General features: G+C 35.9%; 1 protein-coding gene across 1 annotated transcript; it reads left to right on the top strand.

The window, feature by feature from the left end:
• On the top strand, positions 8,946–18,549 carry LOC105160122 (serine/threonine-protein kinase STE20). The gene is made up of 19 exons (XM_011077389.2): positions 8,946–9,720; positions 9,789–9,929; positions 10,937–11,025; positions 11,112–11,219; positions 11,382–11,489; positions 11,880–11,970; positions 12,182–12,234; positions 12,952–13,014; positions 13,156–13,200; positions 13,345–13,380; positions 13,867–13,922; positions 15,078–15,159; positions 15,729–15,863; positions 15,996–16,125; positions 16,898–17,048; positions 17,428–17,575; positions 17,702–17,902; positions 18,005–18,090; positions 18,248–18,549. The coding sequence occupies exons 1-19, from the start codon at positions 9,066–9,068 to the stop codon at positions 18,345–18,347; spliced, it is 2,478 nt and encodes an 825-aa protein (XP_011075691.1). The 5' UTR covers positions 8,946–9,065; the 3' UTR covers positions 18,348–18,549.

The raw sequence follows: 26,247 nt of genomic DNA, 5'->3' as shown, positions 1-26,247 counted from the left end.
ACTAAATGAAAACATATAGGACTAAAATTGCCAGTTCAGTAGTTGCAGGATTAATTTTGCCACCCCCCTATACTTACAGGACTAATTTTGCAATTTTGCCTTTATTTTATTCAAAATTGACGAATGACCCACAATACACGACCTCTTATGAACATGGAGTAGTTTTGGTTGAGAAATTGTAAACTTATCTATTTTTCTTCATGCATGGTAGCCATTAATGGAATGTGTATGAGGTGGAAACGAGGCGGAATACTACAACTCTGTTGGATGGGAGTACTGGGGCTTTGAAAGTATAATTTTAAATACTACAGCTGTTGTAGGCGGAATACTACAGCTATTGATATTTTTAAATTTTAAATCAATGTAAGAATAATAGGGTTCTAACAGAAATGTATGTATGTGTACATATGTAAGCATGTATATTAGATATAAGTGAAGCAATATTATAAAGAAATAGCAGAAACCCACTCTCAAAACTAAAAATGCACATTCCTTTCTGTTTGCGTGTGTGTCTTCCAAAACCCACCATTTTCCCAAACCCACCGAAGTTCATTTTGCTTTCCTCTCTCAATCCGAGCACACCATTTTTCCCAAATCCACCATGTTTATTTCCCTCTCATCTCTCTCTCTCAACCCCAAAAAACAGAGATGGAAAATCAAAAAAAGAAGACGAAAGACAACAGAGATGGAGTGAGGGGTTAGGCTTTTGTACCAATGGTGGACGGCGATGTGAAAAAGGGGACCATTAAGTCCTTACTTTCGGGTTTATTACTCCGATTGATGGAAGCGGACATGTCTTCGTTCACCAATTAGCTAAAATTTTAAGGGTTTTCGTAGCTTCGTTGAAAGAGAGACGATGGAGTTCGTTGTGGCAGATGGCCAACTCTAGGCGGCGAAAGAGATGAACTCTCATGTTGCCCCTGTGCACCCCCAGTAGAGCAGAAGTGGAGGTGGGTACAAAATAAAAATTCAAGAAAGAAAACCTCGCTGGTAAAAACCCTCAAAAACCATTGTTCTCTTCCAACCATTTTATGCGAAGCCCCCATCAAATCCACAAACAACTCACATGTTTCGATTTTTTATTTTTTATTTTTGTCTAGGATTTTGAAAAACCAAAGCAGCAAAGAAGAAGGTCAAGGAAGAAGGAAAAAAAATTAATTCGATGACTTCTCTATTTGTATCTATGTAAGTATCTTTTTAGCTCCTTAATTTGTTTATATTTTATGTACTTGTTTTATTTTTATGGTGTTATTCAGCTTGAAATATTTTTGGTGGATGTGAATTTTTGTGGATCTGTAGTTGCATGTGGTTGTTTGTGGATTTTTGTTTGAACCATGTGAATCTATTGGCATGAGGAATGATAATTTTGATAAAAAATAGGGAAACTGATATCTCGAGAAAGCATGTGAAAGTCAATCAGTTTATTTTTGAATAATTTTAATAAACTTTACTAGATTGTTACATCTTGTATGATCCCTAATATGCAAGCATTTTTTAGCAAGTTTTTTTCCCTTAATGCACCTATTTCTAATTCTCTTTATTGTAATAAAATTTTCTTTTGGGTGTCTGTTATGTGTTGTAGGTTTGTAATGATTCATACTGTTTTTAGTTATATGATGGCCTTCTTACTTATTTCTTTTAAGCATTACATTGGTGGTTCGTATTTACGTGTAGACATCATGCGACTCTTCCCATATCCATGCATTTGACAGTTGGCTTGTATTTGAATGTTTTTCAACCACATAGGTGAGGAAGCTTGTGGACTTGTATAAGTGAAGTTTGGAGGAATGGTCGCAAAAGGCGGTCGAGCTTGAGTGAGTCATCAAGGCTTTAGAAGTAAGCCTGTTTGTAATTTATTTTATTCAAAATTGCCGAATGACCCACAATACACAACCTCTTATGAACATGCAGTAGTTTTGGTTGAGGAATTGCAAACTTATCTATTTTTCATCATGCATGATAGCCATTAATGGAATGTGTATGAGGTGGAAATGAGGCGGAATACTACAGCTGTGTTGGGTGGGAGCATTGGGGCTTTGATAGTATAAAGTCTTTGCAAAGTGATAATGGTGGTAAAATATTTTCTTGGCTTCCACTCTTCATTTCATTCATTTGACATGTTTGCTTGTATATGTTTAAATTTTTATCTTGAAATCTTGATATTCATCATTTCCATTATGGTGCTGTATTTTTCTTTATACCTAGAAAGTTTGTTCTTTTGAAAAATATTCTTGGATGGTTTTTCAATGGTTTCCAATTGATTTACTATTGTGGGTGTTTCTCATCTTTTTGATTCGGATGTACTTCAGTGTAATCCCATTCAAATAAACAATATGTATTGCTCTTTATGGTATATCGAGTTTTGTGAGACATATTTGATTGCTGGAATGTCAGTATGATAGTTTAGCATTTTGAGGTTTGACTCTTGGTTCAATTGAAACTACATAGAACTTCTCATATTCCAATTTTGATGTGAAGGATCCAATAAACTATTTCAAATGTAAAGAATTCTACCTTTTTGTCGTATGTTATACTATCAAACTACTTCCGTTTTTTCTTTTTTCATATACTAACAAAACTACTTTTTTTTTTCTTTGAGTTTATCGAGAATGACAGTTGATAATTTGACGAATAAATTTGGTTTAGGAAGTATAAGATTGAGACATTAATGTGCTCTTGCGTTATACGATTGTTGCTTTGAGTAAATGTGGTGTAGTTGAGGCCTAAATTCATGCATTTTAAATTGCTAGAAAAAGAGTTGGAATGTCTTTACTTCCACTCAATTATAGGGGTTCTTGGGAAATCATATTTGTTTGTCAAAACTCCACCCGATCCTTATAAGCCTAACATGAGACATGCATTATTTTAAAAAATTCAAAGGCCCTTCCCCGAAGAAATATTTTGTAGCATGAATTGAAAAAAAAAACAAAAAAAGAATAGCAAGAGAAAGGAAAATTACATCTGCTCTGCTGGTTTAGGTCACTTAGTAACTGGGTAACTTCATCACAAATGCTGTTATTCATGTAAAACGATGACTAGAGCCATGAGCATACAAAGCATTTTAGGTAAATCGTTTTTTGATTGAGTAATCGAGTGCCTTCACCACAAGTATTGTCATTCGCGCCAAAAGACCGAAATACGGCCTAAAGAACGCAAGTCACGGGCAAAAACAAAGAAAAAAGAAAGGAAATAAAAGTCGTGACAAAACAGAAGGGGAAGAAAAAAGAAAGGAAATAAAAGTCGTGACAAAACAGAAGGGGAAGAAAAAAGAAAATAAAATCATTAGTGGCCAAAAGAAAGAAAGAACAACAAAAATCGTCCCAACTTGGGCATAAATAAGGAGATAAAGGATATTATGTTGAAGCGACGAGTATGGTGACATTTAGAAATCTATGATTTTGTGGATGCTTGATTATTCTACTCTCTCCTTGGCTAGACAATGTTGTGATGTGATTGGCCTCTTACCCTCGTTACGATAAGTTAGCATTTGCATAACGTATTGCATTTGTGTTTTGAGATTATCTACGCATAGATTATATTTGTTATTGCGAATTATTGGCACAATGTTGAGAACATATTTTTTGCAGTGTCAGACTTTTGCTTGAGGACAAACATTGGTTTAAGTTTGGGGGAGTTTGATAAGCTTAGCTTTTACATATTTATAATAGGGAATAATAGTATTTTATTTTGTTAGGAGGCAATAACTTCAAAAAAATTGCAGCAATTTTTTCCTTCCATTTTTGGTTGTCACATTTCTTGATGGCTATCTGAAAAATCCTGTGTAAAAGCCTTTATTTTGACATGCTTTGCCTTATCTGACCACTATTTTTGGTTCAGAAGTGATAGATTCTGGCCATGATATTATTTTACCAGTAAAACTGGCAATAATTATACTAAGAAATGTTTAAATGCTATATTATTATAGTTCTCTTTAATTTTATGGATTATTCCTTTTAGGGTCATATCAGCATCGTGCAAGTTCAGTATAAAGCAGTGGTGCTGCTTACAAGGATCCTTCTCCCCCAAGGGTAAAACTTTAACTAAACAAATAAGAAATGTACAAGTTGTGCTTGAGTTTAAGAGTTATAGAAGCCATTCATGCTGCATATAGACAAGTATAGAAATTATTCAACACTTTCTTTTCTTGGCCTATGAATGTGATTTATCCAAGTACATGGGCTGAAAATCATGGTTAACTACCATATCCTTTTTGTCTTCCATCTCTCTTTTAAACTTTTCGAATGAGGTTTATCTAGGTATGTGAGGTTGGCAATCATGGTTAACTAACAAATCATTTTTGTCTTCCTTCTTTCTTTGAACTCTTCTAATGAGAACTTTTAAGTTCATTTCTTTCGGTTACATTTGCTACACTTGGTGAGAAGACCATGTGTTACACAAAGTCATATAAATATTTACAATGTGATCTTCTTTATGGAGTTTTGCGTTTCTCATCCATCTCAGATCCTGTTGGAGAACTTTGGTATTTGTAATGTCTATACGGGAATCATTCTGAACCTTGCATAATATTATGTAAAGGGCTTGATGGTTTTAAAGGTCATGACCTATTGCATATTGTTGTCGTGGGGGAAAGAAACCTATGTACTTTGTAATAATTTCAAATCACACTTTAATTTCCGCGATTCTAATATTGTTTTCATTTTGCTCGCTTTGGTGCTTCTTAGTGGTATAGAAAAATCTTAAGGTGGGTGAGGAAATGATGTTGACGTCTCAAACATTGTTGCAATGTCAGCAACAGTGAACATACAAATCAAGTATAATGCTCCTATGAGAAGGGGAAGATTACAGTTTGTATTGCCACACAGAAATTCAGAATACACCAAACACGCATAAACTAAGGGAGTGGTAAGTTTGATGGTTGTTTGATCATGAGATTGTAGATTGCAAATGATGAGGTAATTTGTCCCATTATTTTACTTGAATTATCGTCTTTGTTTCAGTTACTTGTCCCTGCTAAGAAAAGCGACAAGGAAAAATATTGCAGTTGACCTTAATAATCTCTATAACTATTTTTGTGTCCACTAGTGAATGTAATATTTGTTTAAATATTAACCGCTAATTAAAATAAATTAAAAGATATGGGCCTTAGATTTATTAATTCAATTTGGACCTTAAATTTAAATCAGATCCAACAATTATTAAATAAGGTTATAAATGTAATTTTATAATTAAAAATCAAAAAAATAAAAACTAAAAAAAATGCGTGATTTACATGAACTCGCATGAGGAATGTAATTGCCTTATTTTTCTTTTCACAGGGAGGTAATTTTCTAATTTTTTTACAGGTGGTAATTTGCATTTAACCCATTTTTATTATATGTACACAAAACAACTTGCTACATCTAATTGTTTTTTAATCTCATGGGCAATATGAATTCGGAAAATTCTTATTGGACCAAATTTGATCGGACCAAATTAATTATAGAGCAAGACTATCACACTTGCTACGTAATTAATTATTTTTTCTAAACTGTATATCAATTATACGATAAATATATTATATTTGCTATACGATTGATTTAGATTCAATTGAATCCAGTTTGAACTAAAATTTCCCAAATGGATCAACCCCGAAACTATTTAGGATCCACCAAAATGGGACCCAACTTAGGTGATGGATTGGATCCTGATCCAAATTCCAATGCTCGTCCTAGTCCCATTACATTTACATTACATGTTGTTTCCTCAGTTTTGAACTCTTGACTTTGAGCTGAAACTCTATGTCTGTCTGTCTGTCTGGATCAAGAAAACCACCGACATTTACTCCAAGCCGAACACCCCATGCATGAGAAACCCAAATTCCGAGCTCCCCCACCCCAGTTTTCCATTCCCATTCTCATTTCCATGCAAGAACTGCAAAATGAATCAAATTCCAACAAAATCTACCCAAAAAATCTCTCTTCTTCCCATCTGATCCGACCCAACAATTCCATCTATTTCCGAAGAACGCTATGACACCTCTGGACTGCGCCCACCAGCCATGGCTGACCGAGTTTTGGCTTCTCCTCGCCGTCATCTCCAACGCCAACGGCTCTGTTCTCTTCATGACCCGCTTCTTGGAATTCCCCCTTTCCTGGTTCGCCGCCGTCCTCTTCATAATCGCCTACCGTCTCTTCTTCAGCGTCAAGATCGCCATGCCCATTGCCCTCGACCTCTGCATTTCCCTCCTCTGCCAATTCCTCGTCACTTCCAACGGCTGGGAATTCGCCCTCTCCGCCGCTTTCCTCCTCAACCTCTCCGTCTTCCACGGCGGCTATTTCAGCACCCATTTGCATCAGGAGTAGACCATCAGGTCAGGAGTACCTCAGGTTGAAGCAGATGCATCCCAAGAAAAAGCCCGCCATTAACAACCTCATACACCCTCTCTCCGTCGAGCTCCTCTTCCGTGCCATGATCGTCGTCCACATTTTCCAGGGCTTCTTCTTTCTTTTCACCTGGTTTTTCCCCTTCGGCGAACGCTTCTACAGGTTCTACCAGATTTTCGTCGGCTATTTCATGGTGGACGAGAGCGTTACTTTCTTGAATTGTTACAGAGAGATGATTGCTGCTAAGGACGCCACGGCCAATCAGAAACAAAGAAAGCCCTGTTTCGGCAAACCTGATGCATTCCAATGAGAATCAGGAAAAACGGTTGTAACTTGAAACAATGGTTTCAAGAATTTTTTGTCTTTAATTTTTCATTTTTTTTTTTTTGGTTTTTTTGTGGATATTTATAGGTTACAGGTGCATATAAATGAAGGAATACTTGTCCATATTACAGAAATTTCATGGAGGCTTCTCCATTTTGATATGTATGTATACCAAGGAAATACATGGTTGTGCCTTGTTCCTTGGCTGCATTGTGCATGTTTCTTCCTTTTTCCAGGAACCTCTCAGTACTTAGAACAAGAACTTGGTTAGAAATTAGTAATTTGAAATTGATGTAGGCAAGTGTTTCATATTAGTTGAAGAGAGAAGAGCTCGACTCGCTTATAAGCCTCAAGACCTCTTCTCGTTAGGGAGGCGCCTTTTCACGACAAGCCCGTAACACTCCTACAAAGCCAAATCGGACAAAATCTCGTGCAATGGGGAACCAATCAAATCGCAAATCGTATCAGAAACCATCACACTACAGTTGTTGAATATATATATATATATACATATATATATACATATCATGTTAGTTCAATTGGCTGAGAGACTGATGAATATGAGCACCATCTTTCAGAAGTTGAGAATCATCTGTATTAAGCCTGATTTCAATGATTCTGACAGTGATTTTATGTTCAGTGTCACTCTGTAGTCTATACAAAGCTGGTGGACCATTAGTAGTGTTAAGGAAGGATGCGAGGATGTCTCAACACACATGCCTATAGCAGATAACCAATGTTGTTGATCACAAACTTCTGATTAAGAAACTGCTCGTTTTTATTGTAAATTTCCAAATCTTGTGAAACAAGAAAAATAATTTAAGATACAGAATGAGCCGGCCACATAATCCAACAAAAGAAACACATACAACGGTTATGCTGTCGGTATACTACCTTCACAATGAAATGACAACAACCGTTCTTGGTTATAAAATCTATGCCACAACATTTGGTCTTGTACGTGCCTCTCAAATACCCTCTGTCGGAACTTTTGGTGAAATCCTGGGAGGAATTTCCCTTTTGGCAAACATTTCCTTCTCTCCTAAAACTAGACAAAGAAAATGGTGAAATCCTGGGAGGAAGAGTTCTGGCTAATTAGTTCAATCTTGAATGCAGTACTTGGATTGCAACTTATCCTCAGAAAGCTCTTCTCCACTTGGTTACCTGCACTTCCAGTCTTTGCAACGGTAGCAGTCGACCTATGCTACCGCCTGGTGGTATTTTCAAGCAGCTACCGCAATGAACACTACTTCACAACCAAACCCAAAATCCTTCAATCCATCTGCCTGGAAATCATTACCATTTCACTTTCCGAGTCGATATTTTCTTGGACGGCATACAAATGGGTAGCCTTGTTTGCATGGCTAGCATACAGTATCCCCGCCGTTTGGGCCACGTCAGGAAGCCCTGCCACATTCCACACTACCTGATGGTCTCGAATCAGCCTATCTTGGAGATAGGAGGGTTTGTGTTGTGGGGGTTTTGGTCCGGGAATGATGAAGGACATATAAGCCAAGTTGCCATTGGATTGCACTTGTTGGGACAAGCTTCAGAATTGTTCGTCTATCATCTATACCTGGAGGCTGAAAGGCTTATGCGAAACGCAGATTATTACAGTTGGCTGCTAGAACAGGTGAGGAGAGGTGCCATTGACAGGAGTCAAATGTTGGCTGACTTGTTTCTTGCCAGGGGAGTTTACTTACAAGGATAACATCAAATGTATTAATTTGATCTTCACAAGAACTGGTCGGTTACATTTCCTGTACCAAGAGTATCTCCGCATGTCCAACTAGATTGTTGGGCGCTCAAAAATGCACATCAGATGTGGGGGGCCAGTAATATGATCAGCAGACTCTTGGAAACGTTTCCGAGGCTAAAAACAAATACCAACTACTCTAATGCCACTCGTACATTTGTTAATGCTGCTGTCACAAATCGTCCTATTCTGTTTACATGCATGCAGACATGAACGAAAAATTCGAGGTCTAACAAAGTTAGTGATTTCATAGTTAGTGTGTAAAGAAAACAGGGGCAAAGGGGTGACATATTTGGACAACACAGATAATAACAAGGATTTAAGGTTAACTTGGTCGATAAACTGAGAATGTATATAATTATTGGAATTGGAAGAAAGTTAGTAAACTGAAAATGTAAAGAAATAAATACTTCTTTTATTTTTGGACACGCAAGAAAATAGTTGTACGCTATTGAGAAGTCGCGATTGGAGGAATAATACTGATTTCTTTTTTTTTTTTTGAGAGGAATAATATTGATTTAAGGAGCACGAGTTTAGACAAAGGCGTTATACGGGATTGGAAGAACTGAAGTAAGCTTTTCCCACTTTCAAGCTCACTCATCGTATACAGACAGAAGGGAGAGAGGGAGAGGGAGAGGGATTTACAGATCATAGTAACAAAGATGGAGTTGTCGCCGAGGTCCCGGCGAGCGCGGAAGCCCCCCAAGAATTCGGATTTGTATTCCACATTCGTGGTTCACGACAAGGATGGTGGGCCGTCCAGAGAATCCCGACCCGACCCGGAATCCTCGGACATATACGCCACAATGGTGTACAAGGACGGCGTCGATGAAGACGAGGAGGAATCCCTCCCTCCTTTATTGAAGCGCCTCCCCAAGGACTTCGGCGGCGGAGGAGACGACGGCGCGGACTTTGACGACGATGGCACCGGCACTGCGTCTATCTCCGGAACAATGATTGTAAAAACCGATCGGAGGAGATCAAATTACTCGGAGAAGAATGCCGGTGTGTCTTCTTCGTATACCAAGCCGCGGAGTACGGCTGGGAGTCAGTTTTGGGAGAGGAGAAGCCCTAGGAGCAAAATTGGGAATGAGGAGGAGGAGGAGTATGCGGGAGACTTTTCGACGTTTGTTGTGAGGGAGAAAGAATATGATGACGACGAGGAGGATGAGGATGAGGAGGAGGAGGGGATGGGGACGATGGTGAGGAGAGGTGGTGGTGGTGGAGGAGGGGGGACGATGAGGAGGGCGGTGGAGAGTATGCAGAAGGTGGGTGAAGTTGGGCAAGGGAGGAAGAAGAAAAGCAGTGGTGCTGGTGGTGGGAGTGGCGGGGGGGGGGGGGGCGGTGGAATCACGCAATTGAGGCAGCAGGGTAGTGGGAGGGTGGTGGGAGTGGCGGTGGCGACGGGAGCGGTGGAATCACGCAATTGAGGCAGCAGGGTAGTGGGAAAGTGTCTTCCAGCTCTATACCTGAGTGTATGACCAGAGAGGATCCTTCTACCAAGTATGAGTTGCTCCATGAGCTCGGTAAAGATTCAAGTTTTGAGCTTTCAAATGCTTGTTTAAATCTCTTTTCATTTATGGTTGTGTCATTGGTCGGAAAATGTTTTCCCATCATCTAGATATGGAAATCTGAATCGATTAGCTGAATTATGTATTCTTTGTGGAAGGTTAGTGACTGAATGTTAGAACTTTAGGCCTAATGAAGTTGGATTTAGATTTTAAAAAAAATTAGCCTTACTGAAGGTACCTTTAGGGATAAATGCTTTGTGTTGTGTTCCTGATTTTGAGAAAGACGATTTGCTTTTAAGTTCTGTAAATATTGTAGTTAGTCAGTAATTAATGACAAAAAAGCGTTATCTTTTCTGTATTTTGTTGGTCTATTTTAATTATGTATTCAAATTAAGGTAATTTACTGATGCATCGTGCATGAAACAATCCGCGGCTTTTTGTTTCTTGGAGTGGAGGGCACGAGACGTTGGCTTCACTGAACAGTCTCATTCAATACCAGAAGCACAGAATTAAGGGGCCTTGCTTGCAAATACATTAGCTAACCTCTATTACATCTGGAAAAAGAATGAAAACAATTGGAACAAGTAGACATACACCCACGAGTATATAGGAAACGAGTGTGAACTCTTTCTACATGTGTGAACTGTTTCAGCTACTTGGTAGGCAAGCTACTCCCTTTTAGATGTACTTTGTCATGACTGACAACTCTAAGCTCACAATAACGATATTATGTGATTTATAACAATGGAATGTCTTGTAGCTTTGAACCCAGTTTGAGGTGTTATTATGTCAATGGCCAACTTTCTCATTGCAAATAAGGCTTCCAAGAAATAAACTTCCCATAGTTCCTCTTTGAAGATCTTTGAGATTTACAAGATTTTAATTGAATTCCTGAACTGTTAAATCCAGCAAAGAAGGAATATGAATGTTCTGTGAGATTTATTGGTTATTCTTTTATTTTATATTGCAATAAATTCACAAGTGAACTTAATGTGATTGAAAGCGGATGGTTTATTAAACAGGGAAGGGTTCATATGGGGCAGTCTACAAAGCTCGAGATATGAGGACTTCAGAATTAGTTGCGGTCAAAGTAATATCATTATCTGAAGGGGTACGATTATGACGTGTTACTCAATCTGATATTCTTTTGATTAAGTATTCAGCATTCAGATTATGGAATGCTATATGTGTCTCCAGGAGGAAGGTTATGAAGAAATTCGTGGTGAAATTGAGATGTTGCAGCAGTGCAGTCATCCTAATGTTGTTCGCTATCTTGGTAGTTACCAAGGAGAAGAATTTTTATGGGTACAAAGAGAATCAGCCTTTATACTTGTTTTTTATACTGTTCATGTCTATCTTTTGGTGTTCTTTTTCTTGCCTTACAGAGCTCTGTCTGATGCTTGTATCTGATTGTAACTGTTTTATATTAAGTTGCCTGAAGTCTTGAAATTTTGAATTTGTTGGCAGATAGTGATGGAGTACTGTGGAGGTGGAAGTGTTGCGGACTTGATGAATGTTACTGACGAGCCTCTTGAGGAGTATCAAATAGCATATATTTGTAGAGAAGCGTTGAAGGTACCTCATAATAATCAACTTTGTTATTTAATAAAATCTTTGACCAGCCTATTTATTTTACTATAATACCAGTGGCCAGCCTGCATTAACATTTAGATTTTATCTGGAAATAAAATTTGAGTGCTTTATTTCTTTTATAGATAATACTTTGTTGAGAATCTATATATTATGTCATAATCGAATATATTTCCAAGTTTAGTTCCTCTAAGTAATGTCTGGTCTTCGTTGTATTGCCCATTTGCAGTGCAACAGGTAGATGTGAAAATCTTTTTTCCCCTTATCTGCAAGAAGATTAGATAATTGTGATTTGTACAAAAAGGTTGTCATTATGTTGGGACATGCCAGGCTGCTTCTTATGTGTTATTTCTGAGAACACATCTGTTCATGCAGGGTCTTTCCTACTTGCATTCAATTTTCAAGGTACATAGAGATATTAAAGGTGGTAATATCTTGCTGACTGAGCAAGGAGAGGTCAAGTTGGGTAAGTCTTAAGATGACCACTTCATAAGTTCTGGTCCAACCTTCCTCTTTCCAATTCGCCTAAAAACTATGCAGATCCTTGTTTGTTGGGCTAGGTAATTGACCAATTTGTCAATTGTGTTGCTCATGGAATACAGTCAGGATGTAAAACTATATGGCTGTCATAGAATTTTTATCTGTACTACAGGAACTAAAATAAACAATATCTACAGGTGATTTTGGGGTGGCTGCACAGTTGACAAGAACAATGTCCAAGCGTAACACGGTACACCAGCTTATCATTTTAATTTGCCATATCATGATTGTTTAAGTTATTCCGGTTATAATCGTTTCTCCTTGCTGAATATGTAAGCCTGTGGAATGCGAAGCTTATTTTCTTGAACTCTGACACTCCCTGAGTCTCTTCTGGTTTATTTCATGAGCGCTCATGTTCCAACAAATTACAGTGCTGCTTCTAGCAATAGATAGCATGGACTGGGTTAAAGAACACAAGAGTTTTTGATTACTTTGTTTCCTACTAGGTTGGATTTACTGATCATTTTAAGAAGGTATTGCACATTTTCTAGTTGATCCTGTTAGGGATGGTGCGACATCATAAGTTTATCCTTTTAATCAGGAGCTGGATTTTGAGGCTTGAGCAGGTGAATTTCCAAGAATGTTTAAGAGTGTTTAAGTCATTTCAATTTTGAGATCTTAAGACCCATAGGAAAAAAAGAGGAACGATAGAAATGAAATATACAAAAAGGGTGATTGTTGATATTAGTGAAGGGATCTTTACAGTTGGTTTATGGAGAAAAGTCAACTCCATTCTATTTCTTTGACATAATTTTTTTAGTAAGAGATCTATCTGAGACAAAGGCTATACCAAATTAATTTCTTGTATTTGACATGTTTATGTTTATGTTTATGTATACCAGCCTCTGCTGCTTATTTACTTTTCTAGTCCTTTTCATCAGTGAAGTTGTCGTTGATGGTTTTTCAGTTTATCGGTACACCACATTGGATGGCTCCTGAAGTTATTCAAGAAAGCCGTTATGATGGAAAGGTAAATTGTCTGTTTTGTGCTTGTGAGGTGTGTGTGAGGCGAGTCCCTGGCACATCATTCTTTTTCAAAATGAGTTTGCATTTTTGAAATGGAACGCTGTACTTTTGCATCTGAAAATATCGGCTATAATTTTCTGCCCAGGTAGATGTGTGGGCTCTTGGGGTGTCTGCAATTGAAATGGCTGAGGTATACCTCATCAATTTCGTCTAGCTTCAGGGCTGCCTTCATCTCTTGTTCTCGTGGATTAATTGTTAATCCTAGTAGCTATTGCATGATTTCACTGTCATTAATGATGCTAATTTGTTGGCTGTTTGAACATGGTTTTTCCAGGGAGTTCCTCCAAGAGCAACTGTTCATCCAATGAGAGTAAGTCCATGGACTTTAATATACGACTTTGATCTCACTTTGAATCTATTCAATGGTGTTGCCTAAACAAGAAGCCACACTTCAGGATTTAGAATGATGTAGCACCCTGCACTGGTTGTATAAATGCGCCTGAGTTCATACTTTGAGCACTTATTAGAGCTGGTTGCAGTGGCTGCATTGCAAATTATGGATGCATCTATTCACTGTCATGTATCATCTGTTTGGTTTGTCCTTATGTTGTCATACTTCACATGATTATTCATATTAGGGTAAATTGGGACAAGTGTAATTTTGTTGCACAAAGCTTGTCTGCTCGAGTTCTATTGCGGCTGTTGCAAAAGTAATCCAATAAGTGCGGGTGACAACAAATTTATAGCATTTGCAATTAGTTTACTTACAGGATCTAGCTTGTACTGTTTGCCCCTCTTTGTTTATGGTATTGATGTATTACATTTGGGTGCTTAACAAATTCAAAACTTGTTTCAGGTACTGTTTATGATTTCCATTGAACCTGCTCCAATGCTTGAGGATAAAGAGAAATGGTTTGTCTTTCAAACTTTCTTTTGGATTTAGTCATTTTTCTGAATGTGATGAAGTGCTGACATTTCTTTATACATATTTCATTCAGAGTCTTATCGTCACCAATGATGCCTTAACGAGATTTATTGGTTTTGCTGTCCTTCACTCCTGCGAAACTGTAGAATCTTTTAGATTTTTGTATGACATGCTTTAAAAGCCATATCCTTAATTCATGGTCCTTTTTTTTTCTTGAGGTCTGTATCCACTGGTTACAACTGGAATTCATAATAAATTAAGTCATTGCCAGTGCATATCGAGCTTCTACCCTGTTTATCACCATTTTAATACTATTTTTCTTTCTTCTGGATGCTGGTGATTTCAGCAGTTCTATCTGCTAGCTTGTGCTTTGCTACATTAAGTGGTTTTCTGGATGTGAATGTACAATAATGTCACAATAAGAACCTTGTAATTAGCCAAAGGATTCAGGTTAATGCTCAAAGTTACACAGTTAGATTAATGGTTCCATGAAAGGCACTTTTGTTTCAACTTGTAATACAGCAAACCAACATCAGGCTTGAGTTAAACAGAATTTTGCATGAGAGAACAGGTGGAACGGGGAAGTTTATCTTTGCACTCTTCACCTTTAACATAGTGGGTGGGAGTTAGTTGGGCGAAATCATTAAGCTAATTCGTAGGGTACTTGTTGAAGAAAAAACCGCGTTAGGGGATGGGATGTGACCATAAAAAAGAAGTATGATCATTCAATTTAGTAAAGGAAATATATTTGAATTTCAAATCCCGATTCTGCATGTCTTCATGTTAAAAATTAGGGTTTTGAACTACCAGACAGAACTTTGCAGTTGAGGACCATATTCTCATACTCTTACCCTGTATATTTTTGTTTCTGGATAATTTTGGTAATAGAAAACAAGTGCAAATGACATGGCTGTTAGGCTCCAAATTTCGTGGTAACTGGTTGCTTATCCATATTTTACGACCAGCTAATTTTTTCACTTTCTGGGAATCAACATCAAAACATTAATCAATCAGCATTCATTTTGTATTGGATCTTGTGTATATGTTCAGATATTTAAATGAGTTTTCGTGCTTGGGTCTAGTAGTGTCTGTAATGCATTAATTTTTTCAGGTATACTAGATTTGATTATTTATTGTTACAGGTCTCTTGTGTTCCATGACTTTGTTGCTAAATGCCTGACAAAGGACCCACGGCTTCGGCCTACAGCAGCCGAAATGCTAAAGGTATTTATAATTCATTAATGTTGCTCATAGTGCATGTTTAGACGTTTTTACTGTAACTATTCACTTCAAGAGTATGTTCTTATTAGGATTTTCACATTGAACCAACTCATCAAGTGAAAAGCTTTTTTATTTTTCATGAATCTGTTGATTACTATTTATTTTCTAGTACTTTATATAATATCCTGCACAACTATGAATGTTGTCGTTTGATTCAAAAAGCGGTTTTCTTCGTACAGAGTAGCATGTTACTTCTCAATGGTATGACTCCTGTCATAGAAGTAAGAAAACTATTGTGCATATCCCTATGGAACATTTCATGCTTAAGTTGAGATATTTGTAGGTCTTCTCTGTTTTATGTTTGAATGCAGTTTTATATTCAACCATGGATGCATAGCTGAAAGTTTCTCACCGCAGTGAACATTGTGAAAGAATGTTTGAATTGGAAAGGCCAATTGGCTAAGCCTTGAGAGATGGACTGCATACATAAGCTTTTGTATACTCTTACCATGCTACATTGGTCTCATTACTCCAATTCTGATGTCTATTAGTTGCTTTCTGCTCATGTGTAGCACAAATTCATTGAAAAATGTAGAAGTGGAGCGTCAACAATGCTTCCCAAGATCGAGAAGGCAAAGCAAATGAGGGCATCAATGGCTTCTCATACACAGGACATTGCACCGGATGCGACACTGCCAAGAGAAGGGGTAGAACTAACTTTCTGTTTGATTTAGTCAACGTCGCGTATGAAGAGTAGGAGGGCAAACATCCTTCTATTTCTCTTTACACACACATGCAAGTTTCTCTAACTATCATGTTTGTCGTTTTGGATCGTGCAGCCGCTGGGAGGTCCAATATCAAATGAAGCCATCGTCAGTACTGTTCCATCTAGACCACAGGATGGTGTACTTCCTGTTCTCACACAGGAGAATCAGGTTCCACCTGATGGAGTACAAACTGCCATAGAAGGTAAGCGTTCCTAACATTTGCTATCAAAAGTTTTGGTGATCTTATAGAAAGGTCTCTGATATATTTCCACTTCACTATAGACTACTACATCAAGGCATAAACAAGTGAAGCTCACAATTACAGACACATGATCACTCTAAACAGATTACTGGGTTGTGTCGAGTATGATTAGGTCTGAATAAGAAAGGTTGAATTACTTGGAATGTTGTGAAAAACAATTTGGTTGAAGTTACAGCTGCATTATTCAATAACCCCAAATATGAAATTGGTTCTATTCGAGTAGCTCCTCATCCTAGTGAATCAAACATTTTTTTTTCCTTTTTTGCATTTGTTAAAATAACTAGTATGGTATTGTAAACCAGCTCAATGTTGCCGATTCAATTAGGCACAGCAGTCTATTCCTAAGCTGGGTTTGATAACTATGCACATACCTGAAGAAAAAGAAAAAAAGCTATGCACACAGCTTTGCTCATGAGCTTAATTTATTTTTAGTGATTTGGAAACAAAGGGTAAGTTCAGTGTTTCTCGAAGTTGGCATGATTTCATGAGACATTCTAGTTCGAAAAATATGGCCTACATGGAAACACTGCACTTTGACCTAATTGTTTCTTGCCTCTGTTTTTGTAAATCTCCTTCTCCCTCCCTCTGTGTGTGTGTGTGTGTATTTGTGCGTGTGGCTATTAATATATATGCATATACATATGTATTCAGTTATTACGATAGGACATGAATGTGTGATTTGCTGGTGCACTGAGCGAAGTGTTTTGATCAGGTGATTTTGGAACTGTAATAGTTCATGATAAAGTTGAGATTGGTAGAACAGCTACTCCAACATCTACAAGAGCTGAAGAATCCTTTTCTGCTACTAGACGTCTTGGAAGTATTTCTGTCAGTAGGATTGGTGATAAGGCTTTAGACTCTTGGTACATCTCTGTAACTCCAGATATTTTCCTTGTAATTTGAACATAAAACTGCTATATTTTTGCAGGTTTACATGCACTCCTTTATAAGATCATTCTACCCTTTTTGCTTTCGCTTCCAATGTCAAAAATTAATGGTTGCATTTCAATTGACCCTTACATGTTAATCTCTTCTGGTGCTTACCTGGTTAAACTTTCATCTCTGCACTAAAGAGGTTGCAGAAAAAATAGATTCAAATCTGGAAGCTGTTAAGTTTGGCTACAAGCATAGAGCATTGTGTTTCAATTTTGATATAAACTAACGAATTTCCTTCAGTTGTGCACGCAAACTTCGTCCCGTAATTTTTGGTGCTCACTAACTCATGCACAAATAACTTGTCAGGCTGGATAGTCCTGCCAGTGCAAGAACCGTGGCTGCAGGATTGCCTTCACCCCATCCAAACCTCCATGGAATTAGTACTCCCCAAGGTCCTAGCTTGACCGATGCTTCAGTTACTAGTGAGACTGTCAGTAAGAAAGCACTAGACAAGGTAGCTCTGATCTTCCAAGTCGATTTTCTGTGTAACTTAAGTCCTTCTTCTTTTCCTTTTGGTGACAGTAAATTGCTTTTATGTTTGTTAACATATGCTTATATTGGTTGGTACAACCTGGAACAGCTCTGGTCCATATACAGCGCTGGTAATACAGTGCCAATTCCATTCTTAAGGGCAACTGACATATCCCCCATTGCACTTTTGTCCGATAATGTGCTTGGTGGATGGCAGCAGGATAATGGTGGAAACATAGCTGTAGAAGCAATGCAGGAGCTCTTTTCTGGTGATGCTCAGCCCAAAAAGGGTAGAAGCAGACAGAATGAGGTCCTCTTTGGCTTCCTAGTCCTATGAAATCTTTTTGGTTCCGATTTCTATCATGATGAGTTCATTCTCTGCATTTACGTAATAGCTTTGACTTAATTACAGGTACCCCTTCCGCCCAGCGTATGTCAGAGGCTTAGTTCAAGTCCAACTCTAATGAATCTTGCTCAGGCATTAGCGTACCACAAAATGTATGAATTTCTTCCTTTCAACCTTGTCTATGTACAGTTAGCAGAAAATGCTATGTCGTTCTGATGTGATGATAACTTGACATTAGTCATGCTCGTTCGTTGTGATGTGATGATAACTTGACGTTTGTCACGCTCGTTCATCTGATATTGGTCACAGGTGTTATGAAGAGATGCCACTTCAGGAAATGCAAGCAGCACAGGAGCAACAAACCATTCAAAACCTTTCCGACACCCTTCGAACTATTCTGCGGTTGTAATGATTTTATGTAAATTGTTTTTGACAGAATTTTGATTTTCCTCTTAACTAAATTCTTCCCCTGTTTCTTTCTTGTGACTGAAGACCTAGTGTATGTACCCACCTCTATACATAGGTTTAAGGGCTACAAAGTTTCTTGTGTTGTCTGATAGAATTTTATTTACTTCGCACATGAATAAATATTCTAATTCAATTGTCAACAATAACGTTAATTATGAACACTAAAGATCCTCAAAAGTTTTTTTCTGGGTAAATGTAAGCTGCATTGATAGAACAGATAGTGTACAAAATAAAAGTAGCAAGCAGTCAGTGGCCCCTATACTATGTCCCCGGAATTTTCCGTAGTCTATACAAGGTGGATGATTGTAGATGTAAAGGCAAATTTTCAGCTAAAACCCTACACCTAACTTGTTCAATTATAAGCTTCGCCAAGTCCTCGGATGTAATCCTCTTATGCTGGAATCTTAGTTCGTTCTGTGCTCCCCAGATATGATATACCACAGCTGCTAATACAGCCCAGTAAGAAGCTGCGATCAGGTGATGATTTCGAAGTCGTTTAGTGGCCCATTGAACATCCAGATGCATGCCAGTGCAGCAGCGCCAGACATCCACGCGAGAAAGCGCATTCAAAGAAGAGGTGTGAGCGGGTTTCCAGATGATCTTGCTCGCACAAGACACATGTAGCAGTTGGAATGTTCAACCAAGTCTTTATCAGCTGTAGAAAGCTTCATCCAACAAAACAAGACAAATCTGAAACAAAGGAGTTACGTGCAATTTTGAACTGTCCGTGAAGTTAAGGGGCCCTAAAAGATCTCTAAGTTACGAAATGAAAAATACTATTTTTCTCTTTAGCTGACAACACAAATACAAGACTGACAAATAACTTTTACTAGGTCAGTATATATGTATTAATTGTTTTTACGATAATGTATGTACAATTCCATTGAAACAATTCTCTCTAGTGTACGTGATAGCTTTTACAATATCAGTATAAAGGTTGTAAAAATTCATTCTTGTGATAAAATAAATATTAGTCATTTAACCCATATAGTAGTAATAATTTTAATATATATTCTTTTACCTCCTATTAACCTTCTCCTTTTTTGCAACATTAGCAATGCTTGCATCTTGAATCCAAAATTTATAATGGAACTTAGGATATAATTACAATATATATATATATAGAGAAAGCACTTCGTCAAAGAAGAAGAAACAACAAATATAGTACTAATAATAAAACAACATCAGAATTCACACATATATTTTTTATGGGAGTTGAGTTGCAATCTTATTACAACCCAAAAATCCTAATTCACAACCTACTTACAAACAAAGCAATTGAATTAGAAGGTTGTTGTTGTCTTCATCATCATTCACATCAATCAGATCAGATCAGATCAAATCAGTTCTTTCTAAGTAATGTAAACTCAAGTCGGGAATTTTGGTCATCCCATCGGAACCCGATTTCATCGTTCTCCTCCAATTCCCTCCTCTTCACAAACTCAGACATCCAGTTCTTCGTTAATACAAAACTGTTACTACTTCTCCATAATTTGAGAACCAGCATATGCTCCGATCCTGTATCCACATCCCGAATGTTAACCTCGAATCCCCCGCCATCGTTCAGGGCCAACCAATTACCCATAACATGAGGTAAAATATGCTCCTGAACAAACACCTTCCCCAGTAGAAGCCTGGAGGAACTATCAATGTCGCTTTTCTTCAATACTTTCTTGATTGTCCAAAGATCCTCCGCCGGTGCAGCTGGTTGTTCCCAATTGCCACGCCCGATGCTTAGTTCAAGATCAAGCAAAGGAGAATATCCTGGGTCGGGGTCAGGGCCGACCATTGCAGTCTTCGTTTTCTTGATCTCAGGCCCTGGTTCTTGATTGGCTTCGGTCTCGTCTGAATTATCTGAAGTAAAGAAGTCGATGTATTGATGAGGGGTCTTTCTTTCGCCGCCATGATCATTGTCGTCATTAGCCTGCACTACTGAAGTTGTCTTCACAAGGTAGAAGTCATCTTCTTCCCACGCACCCTCTTTTCCAGTACAAATGTCGATGACGTCTTTCTTGATGGAAGCACCAAAGATCATGATATGTCGATGAAGGGTAGTAGTATTGGGTGTGGAAGAAACGGAAGATTGGCTCTCTTTCTCCTCTGCTGCATGAGCTTTTAATTTTGCAGAATCAGATAGAGTACTGCCAGTGGAACAAGAAGCATTAGTATCAGTCGCCATGCATAAGAACACGTTTATCTAACTATTTTCCTAAATTGGACGATGAATGAAAATTGAATGAATAGAATGTCATGGAATATATATAGAGACAGAGAGATTGTGGGACATCGTAGGAGAATTCGAATTTGGGTACAGTTAGAGTTCTTAAAAACTTACCATTTATTATTTTTGGATTTATGGGTTGTTTTTTAAGAAAGAATAATAGTTTTCCTAATTTTAATTGGTGGATTCAATTTATATATGGAAAATTTTAGTTCGGAATCATATTTGCAATGGAATTTGTTCACACGGGTGACCATGATTTCTTACTTGGAATCCGATTAGGTTTTAGTTTCATTAATGTTAAATTTCTTGCGTGAAAATTAATAAGTTTGAGTTTTAATAAAAACTTAATTCATTTACTTCTATTTATACATTAATTTAAAGATCAAATACACTTTGTCTCTCTAAACTATTCTCGATATAATATTTATTCGCTGAACTAACGAATGTAACACTTTTCTCATCGGACAAAATTAATGCCTTTAATGTCTTAAATAATTTCTCAATATATTTTAGTATTTTAAATATTAAATCATCACCAAATTATTTTATAACTAAAAAAGAATTTTTAATAAGTAGAGAATTTAAATTAAAAGTGGAGTAATAAGTTAATATATATAATAGATATACAACAAACATGATATCCCAACAACACATATATACTTTTGAAATTAAAGAAATCGACAATAAATATGTTTAACCACCAGATAAACACTTTTAGGAAAAAAATGAATAAATATATTTCATCGTAATTTTTATGAAAATATATTTGAAAACTGAATATGTAATTACTCATTTTTATACAAAAAATTAAACAATTAACAATTTAATTTTATTATTAGATTAATAAAATCTTTTACATGAAAGTTTTTTATGTATTGTATTCATTCATTACTTACCTTTATTGAGTCTGTAAAAATAGTTCAAATTATAAAATAAATATACAGAAAAACTTTAAGTACTTATTAGAAATTCTATTTAGTTAGAAAATAATTTGGTGATTATTTAATATGCAAAATACTAAAATATATTGAGAACAATATAATTATTCAAAATATGAGGAGCAATTTTGTCAAATCAACTGTGGTAAGCATTACATTTATTAGTCTAGAGGGTAAATATTACATCAATAATAGTTCAAAAAAGACAAAGTATAAATAACCTGATATGGGTAAACAGTAATTTAACGTGAAAAGACAATTTTGCCCTCAAGAAAGCACAAAACTACAAGTTTGCCAGCAGGAACCGCACCTTTTTTACCGGGTCAGATCGCGACCCCACCCCAGCAAGCCTAATGATTTGATTCTTTTCTCCGAGCCCAATCACTAGTTTGGGAGAGATAGCGATCTCGAACCACTTGAAGGACCAAGGAGGTCGCATAGATTTCGACCCGGATCATAACCCTTATTATAAAACCAATTATATTAATTCCTCACTAATTTAATAACAAAATTTCTCGCATGTATCTAATTAATACCGTACTATTTTGTCATACGATAATTATAGATTTATTAGTTTGATACAAGTTGAACTTCAACGTAATAACATTAGTGTCAAGATGATTATAATATCTAATTGTCGGATTTTTTATTAGATGTTGAAATCCAACATTTTGAAATATGGTAGATGATAATCAACATAAATATACACTTTCATATAATATTGTATTTAAATAACAAATAAACCTAATTATATGTATAGCATTTACAAGTGTATCAATAACAAAGATGACATGTTCAATTAATTTATTTTCTGACATATTATAATGACAATAGGATACTATTGTGTAATACATTTGAACTAGCTACGTTTTATGAATTATCGTATAAATACGATATTTTATAATTATGTGTCAAGAATTTTCGCGAGAAATTCTCTTTTTTGTATTTATAAAATTTGAAAATATTCCCTATTTTCAGAGTAATTGGTTTCATTTTCTCTCAAAGAATTTCCTCCATTGGTGGTTAAATAATATCAAAATGTAATATAATCATATACTTCTTCAATAAATCTAAGCTCTGATACCATTTTGGCGAGCATGGATGAAAAATTAGAATTTTAGTGTAAATGGACTAAAACAGCTCTTTTAAAATCTGCACAAGGATAAAAATGTCTAGAAATCCGTTTGTGGTCCTAATTTAAGCAATCTTGCAAGTTACTGGACCTGATTGAAAATGCGTAAACATAATGGACTAAAATTGAACACGAAAAAACTTATTGAAACGAAATAATCTTTGTCCCTAACTTTAAATGGCATTCACAGTAAGAAATATTATTAAATTTCTCATCGAAAAATATATTAATAGTAAATATTCGCATACTTACCAAATAGACGCATAATTCGTTCATTTAATACTATTTTCTAATGGAAAAGCATAATTATAAGTATCAACAAAAATTAAATTCGAACACTTAATTCAATTTTAATTAAATATTAAGTTTAAAAAAAATCAAGTGTAATTAGTTAATTGCAGTTAGTCAATATAGTTTACCTAATAACCGGATAATCATTGATTTAAGACAAAATTGATCAATTAAATTAAATCAAAGCAAATCATTAGAAATAACAGATTAATTAAAGGCTATCTAATAAATAGATAATTAAGCTACTTGGTAAATACATTTTATCATTTATAAATATTATCTGAACATACAATCAGTCATGAAATTACAAGTTAGTTCATCGATTTAACTATGTCAGCTCACTAGAATAAGAATTACTTGAGAACAATATTAACGGCTACGGCTAAAAATTATGGTAAATAATTATTATTAACTATAGTTAAATAAAATCGATGCAAAAACTAATTTTTTCACCATGAAAATATTATTTCCTATGTGGGCAAATGTTTTAGCCACCTTTGCAAAAACCACAGTTAACAACTGTTGCGTGGCCGTGGTTAATAACTATTTATTATGATTATTTGTTATTAAACTACAAAATTAACCGTAGTTTGATATTATAATTTTTCTGGTGCTAGTTATTCAAAGTTAGATTCGCATTTTAATTGATTAACAATAACATAAAATTGACAATTAACTAATCATTAACTACAAACAAATATACTAATTTAGTTAGTCTAGCAATTAAAGAAAAAGATAGAAAATAATTGTATCAATTTATTGCTTATTAATTGTTCAGTAACTAAAATGATATTAAGACAACTAATTAACCAATTGTATTTAATTAATTGCAACTAGTTAATATAGATATATATCTGAACAATATAATCTGTTTAGATAGGAGAGTTATTAGAGTTGAGAATCACAAAGGAGCCACCATAGGAAGAGTCATAGAGGTGTGCTTGGTGCAATGGAATATCGAAGACATTTTAACTCATGAAATTGATAATGCCTCATTGAATGATCTTACTATTGATTACTTGAAAAGAAATAGCAAATGAAAAGGATCTATTCTTGTAATAGATTCTTAATGTGATGTATTGTGCACATATTGTGAATTTTATTGTGAAAGATGGTGTGAATGAACAAAGTAAATGCATTATGAGGATTCGGGATGCAATCAAATATGTGGGGTCTTCTCCTTTCGGGCTCCGAATTTTCAAAAAATGTGTTGATTGGAAAGAAATTGAACCGAAACATCTTGTGAGTCTTGACATCGATACGATGTGGAACTCAACATACCTAATGTTGGAGCATGCTGAAAAATTTGAATGGGCTTATTAGAGAGGGAGGATAATGTGTATGCTATTTGATAGCTATGATGAAGTTGAAGATTTTGTTGATAATGAAAAGTGGAGCGGTCGGGAAAAAAAAAAAATTGGTCCTCCTAGTTCTGAAGATTGGACGGATGCTTGGCATTTTGTGAAATTCTTAAAATTGTTTTACTCTATCACTTTGAAGATGTCAAGGAGTTCATATATCACATCAAACGCATCTTTCATGAATTCGTGAGCATTTATGCTAATATTGCAAATTTGGTCAAAAGTAAGGAGTAAGAATAAAAGAAAAGTTTGACAAATATTGGTCAAATATTGAAAATATGAATGAGTTGTTATTTGTTGCGTTCGTACTTGATCCCCATTATAAGATGAAGTATATGTCTTGTTGTTTGAATTTTATATATGGAGATGGGAGTTCTAATACTTTGAGTTTGGAGAGAAATATTGAGCATGCACTGAATGACCTCTATTATCATTTACTTGGAGCTTTATGATTCTCATACTTTTCAGGTTATGAGTGATACTCCTACCCCAACAATTCAAGATTCTGAAGTTGATTAATTTGGAGACGTTATAAAGCTTATAAAGTCGGGATTTGACAAACACTTAGAACAAATTGAGAATGTGGAACGTAAATCAAAGTTGTTACAATATTTAAGTGAATCTCATGAGAAAACGGATGAGGCTTTTGATATCTTAAATTGGTGGAAGGCAAACTTTTCAAGATATCTTATTCTTTCTCAAGTAACAAGGGATATTTTGGCTACTCATGTATCCATCATTGCTTCTAAGCAAGCATTTAGCACAAGTGCTCGACTACTTGATCCTTATAGGAGCTCTTTAGATCCAAAAACTGTAGAAACCCTCATATGTGCTCAAAGTTGGTTGTGTTTTCAACCAATTAATATTGAAGAGGCAATGGTGAGATCAAGAAGTATAAATGCATGAACGTACACTATTTTTTTATTGCATTAATTTCATTATATTTTTTTAGTAATTTTCTATTTTTCATTAAAAGTGATAGCACATATACAATATTTTTATGTTAACAATTACTGATTACTTTTTGCAGAGCTTATGGCTACAAGCTCAAGCATAGTATACGAAATTGATGATTGAAATTGCATAAAAGTGGTATAGTTATATTCTTTATATCCTTTTATAATTTGGTGAAATATGATTTTTTTGTAATACTTATTTTTTATTTTGTACGTTTTGAAGTTCATAAAGTTGTAATACATCAAACTCGAAAGCCCAAATAGTTGGCATTTATAGTTTATATTGGAGAATGTTTTTTGAAATTTGAGAGACAATCACCGAATGAATGTTACTTTGTATGTTTTGTGACTTTAGAATATGTATTTTGAAGTTACAAATTTAATGTTTTTATAACAGATGAACTTTAAAATTTGTCTAATTGCATGGGTGATTGAATTTATATTAAAGGCTGCAAAAACCGTCCCAATCTGCCCCCAACCCAATTAGACTGCAAAATGCAATTTGATGATTGTCGGGCTAGGCTTAGGCTAAACTTTTTGCAAATATTGGGTCCGCCGAAAAATGACCTAAATTAGTCCAACCTGCACTACATACACTCGTATTCACTGTCATCACCATCTTCTCCCTGGTTTATCCCCAATCCATCATATGCTTTGTGTTTTCTTGGTTTGAATGTTCTTTTTCAACTTCTAAATGTAGGTCAATTTAAGTCACTGACCATCCACTAACTACCATAATTCTGTTTCAAATTGTATATGTTTAAATTTATGTAAACCACCGGTTCTAAAGTATGTTGAGTCCCAGTGTATCCTATTTGTTCAGCAAAGTCATCCAACACTTTCATTGACAATGTCTCCCAAATCAACACAATCAAATGCAACAACCATCTCTCCCCCCCCCCCCCCCCAACCCCGACTCCCCGTACATAATTAACCCTC

The sequence above is a fragment of the Sesamum indicum genome, linkage group LG4 (assembly GCF_000512975.1).
Source record: "Sesamum indicum cultivar Zhongzhi No. 13 linkage group LG4, S_indicum_v1.0, whole genome shotgun sequence".
Classification (NCBI taxonomy): domain Eukaryota; kingdom Viridiplantae; phylum Streptophyta; class Magnoliopsida; order Lamiales; family Pedaliaceae; genus Sesamum; species Sesamum indicum.
The sequence above is the reverse complement of the archived record's forward strand: the minus strand, read 5'-3'. Positions and strand labels throughout refer to the sequence as shown.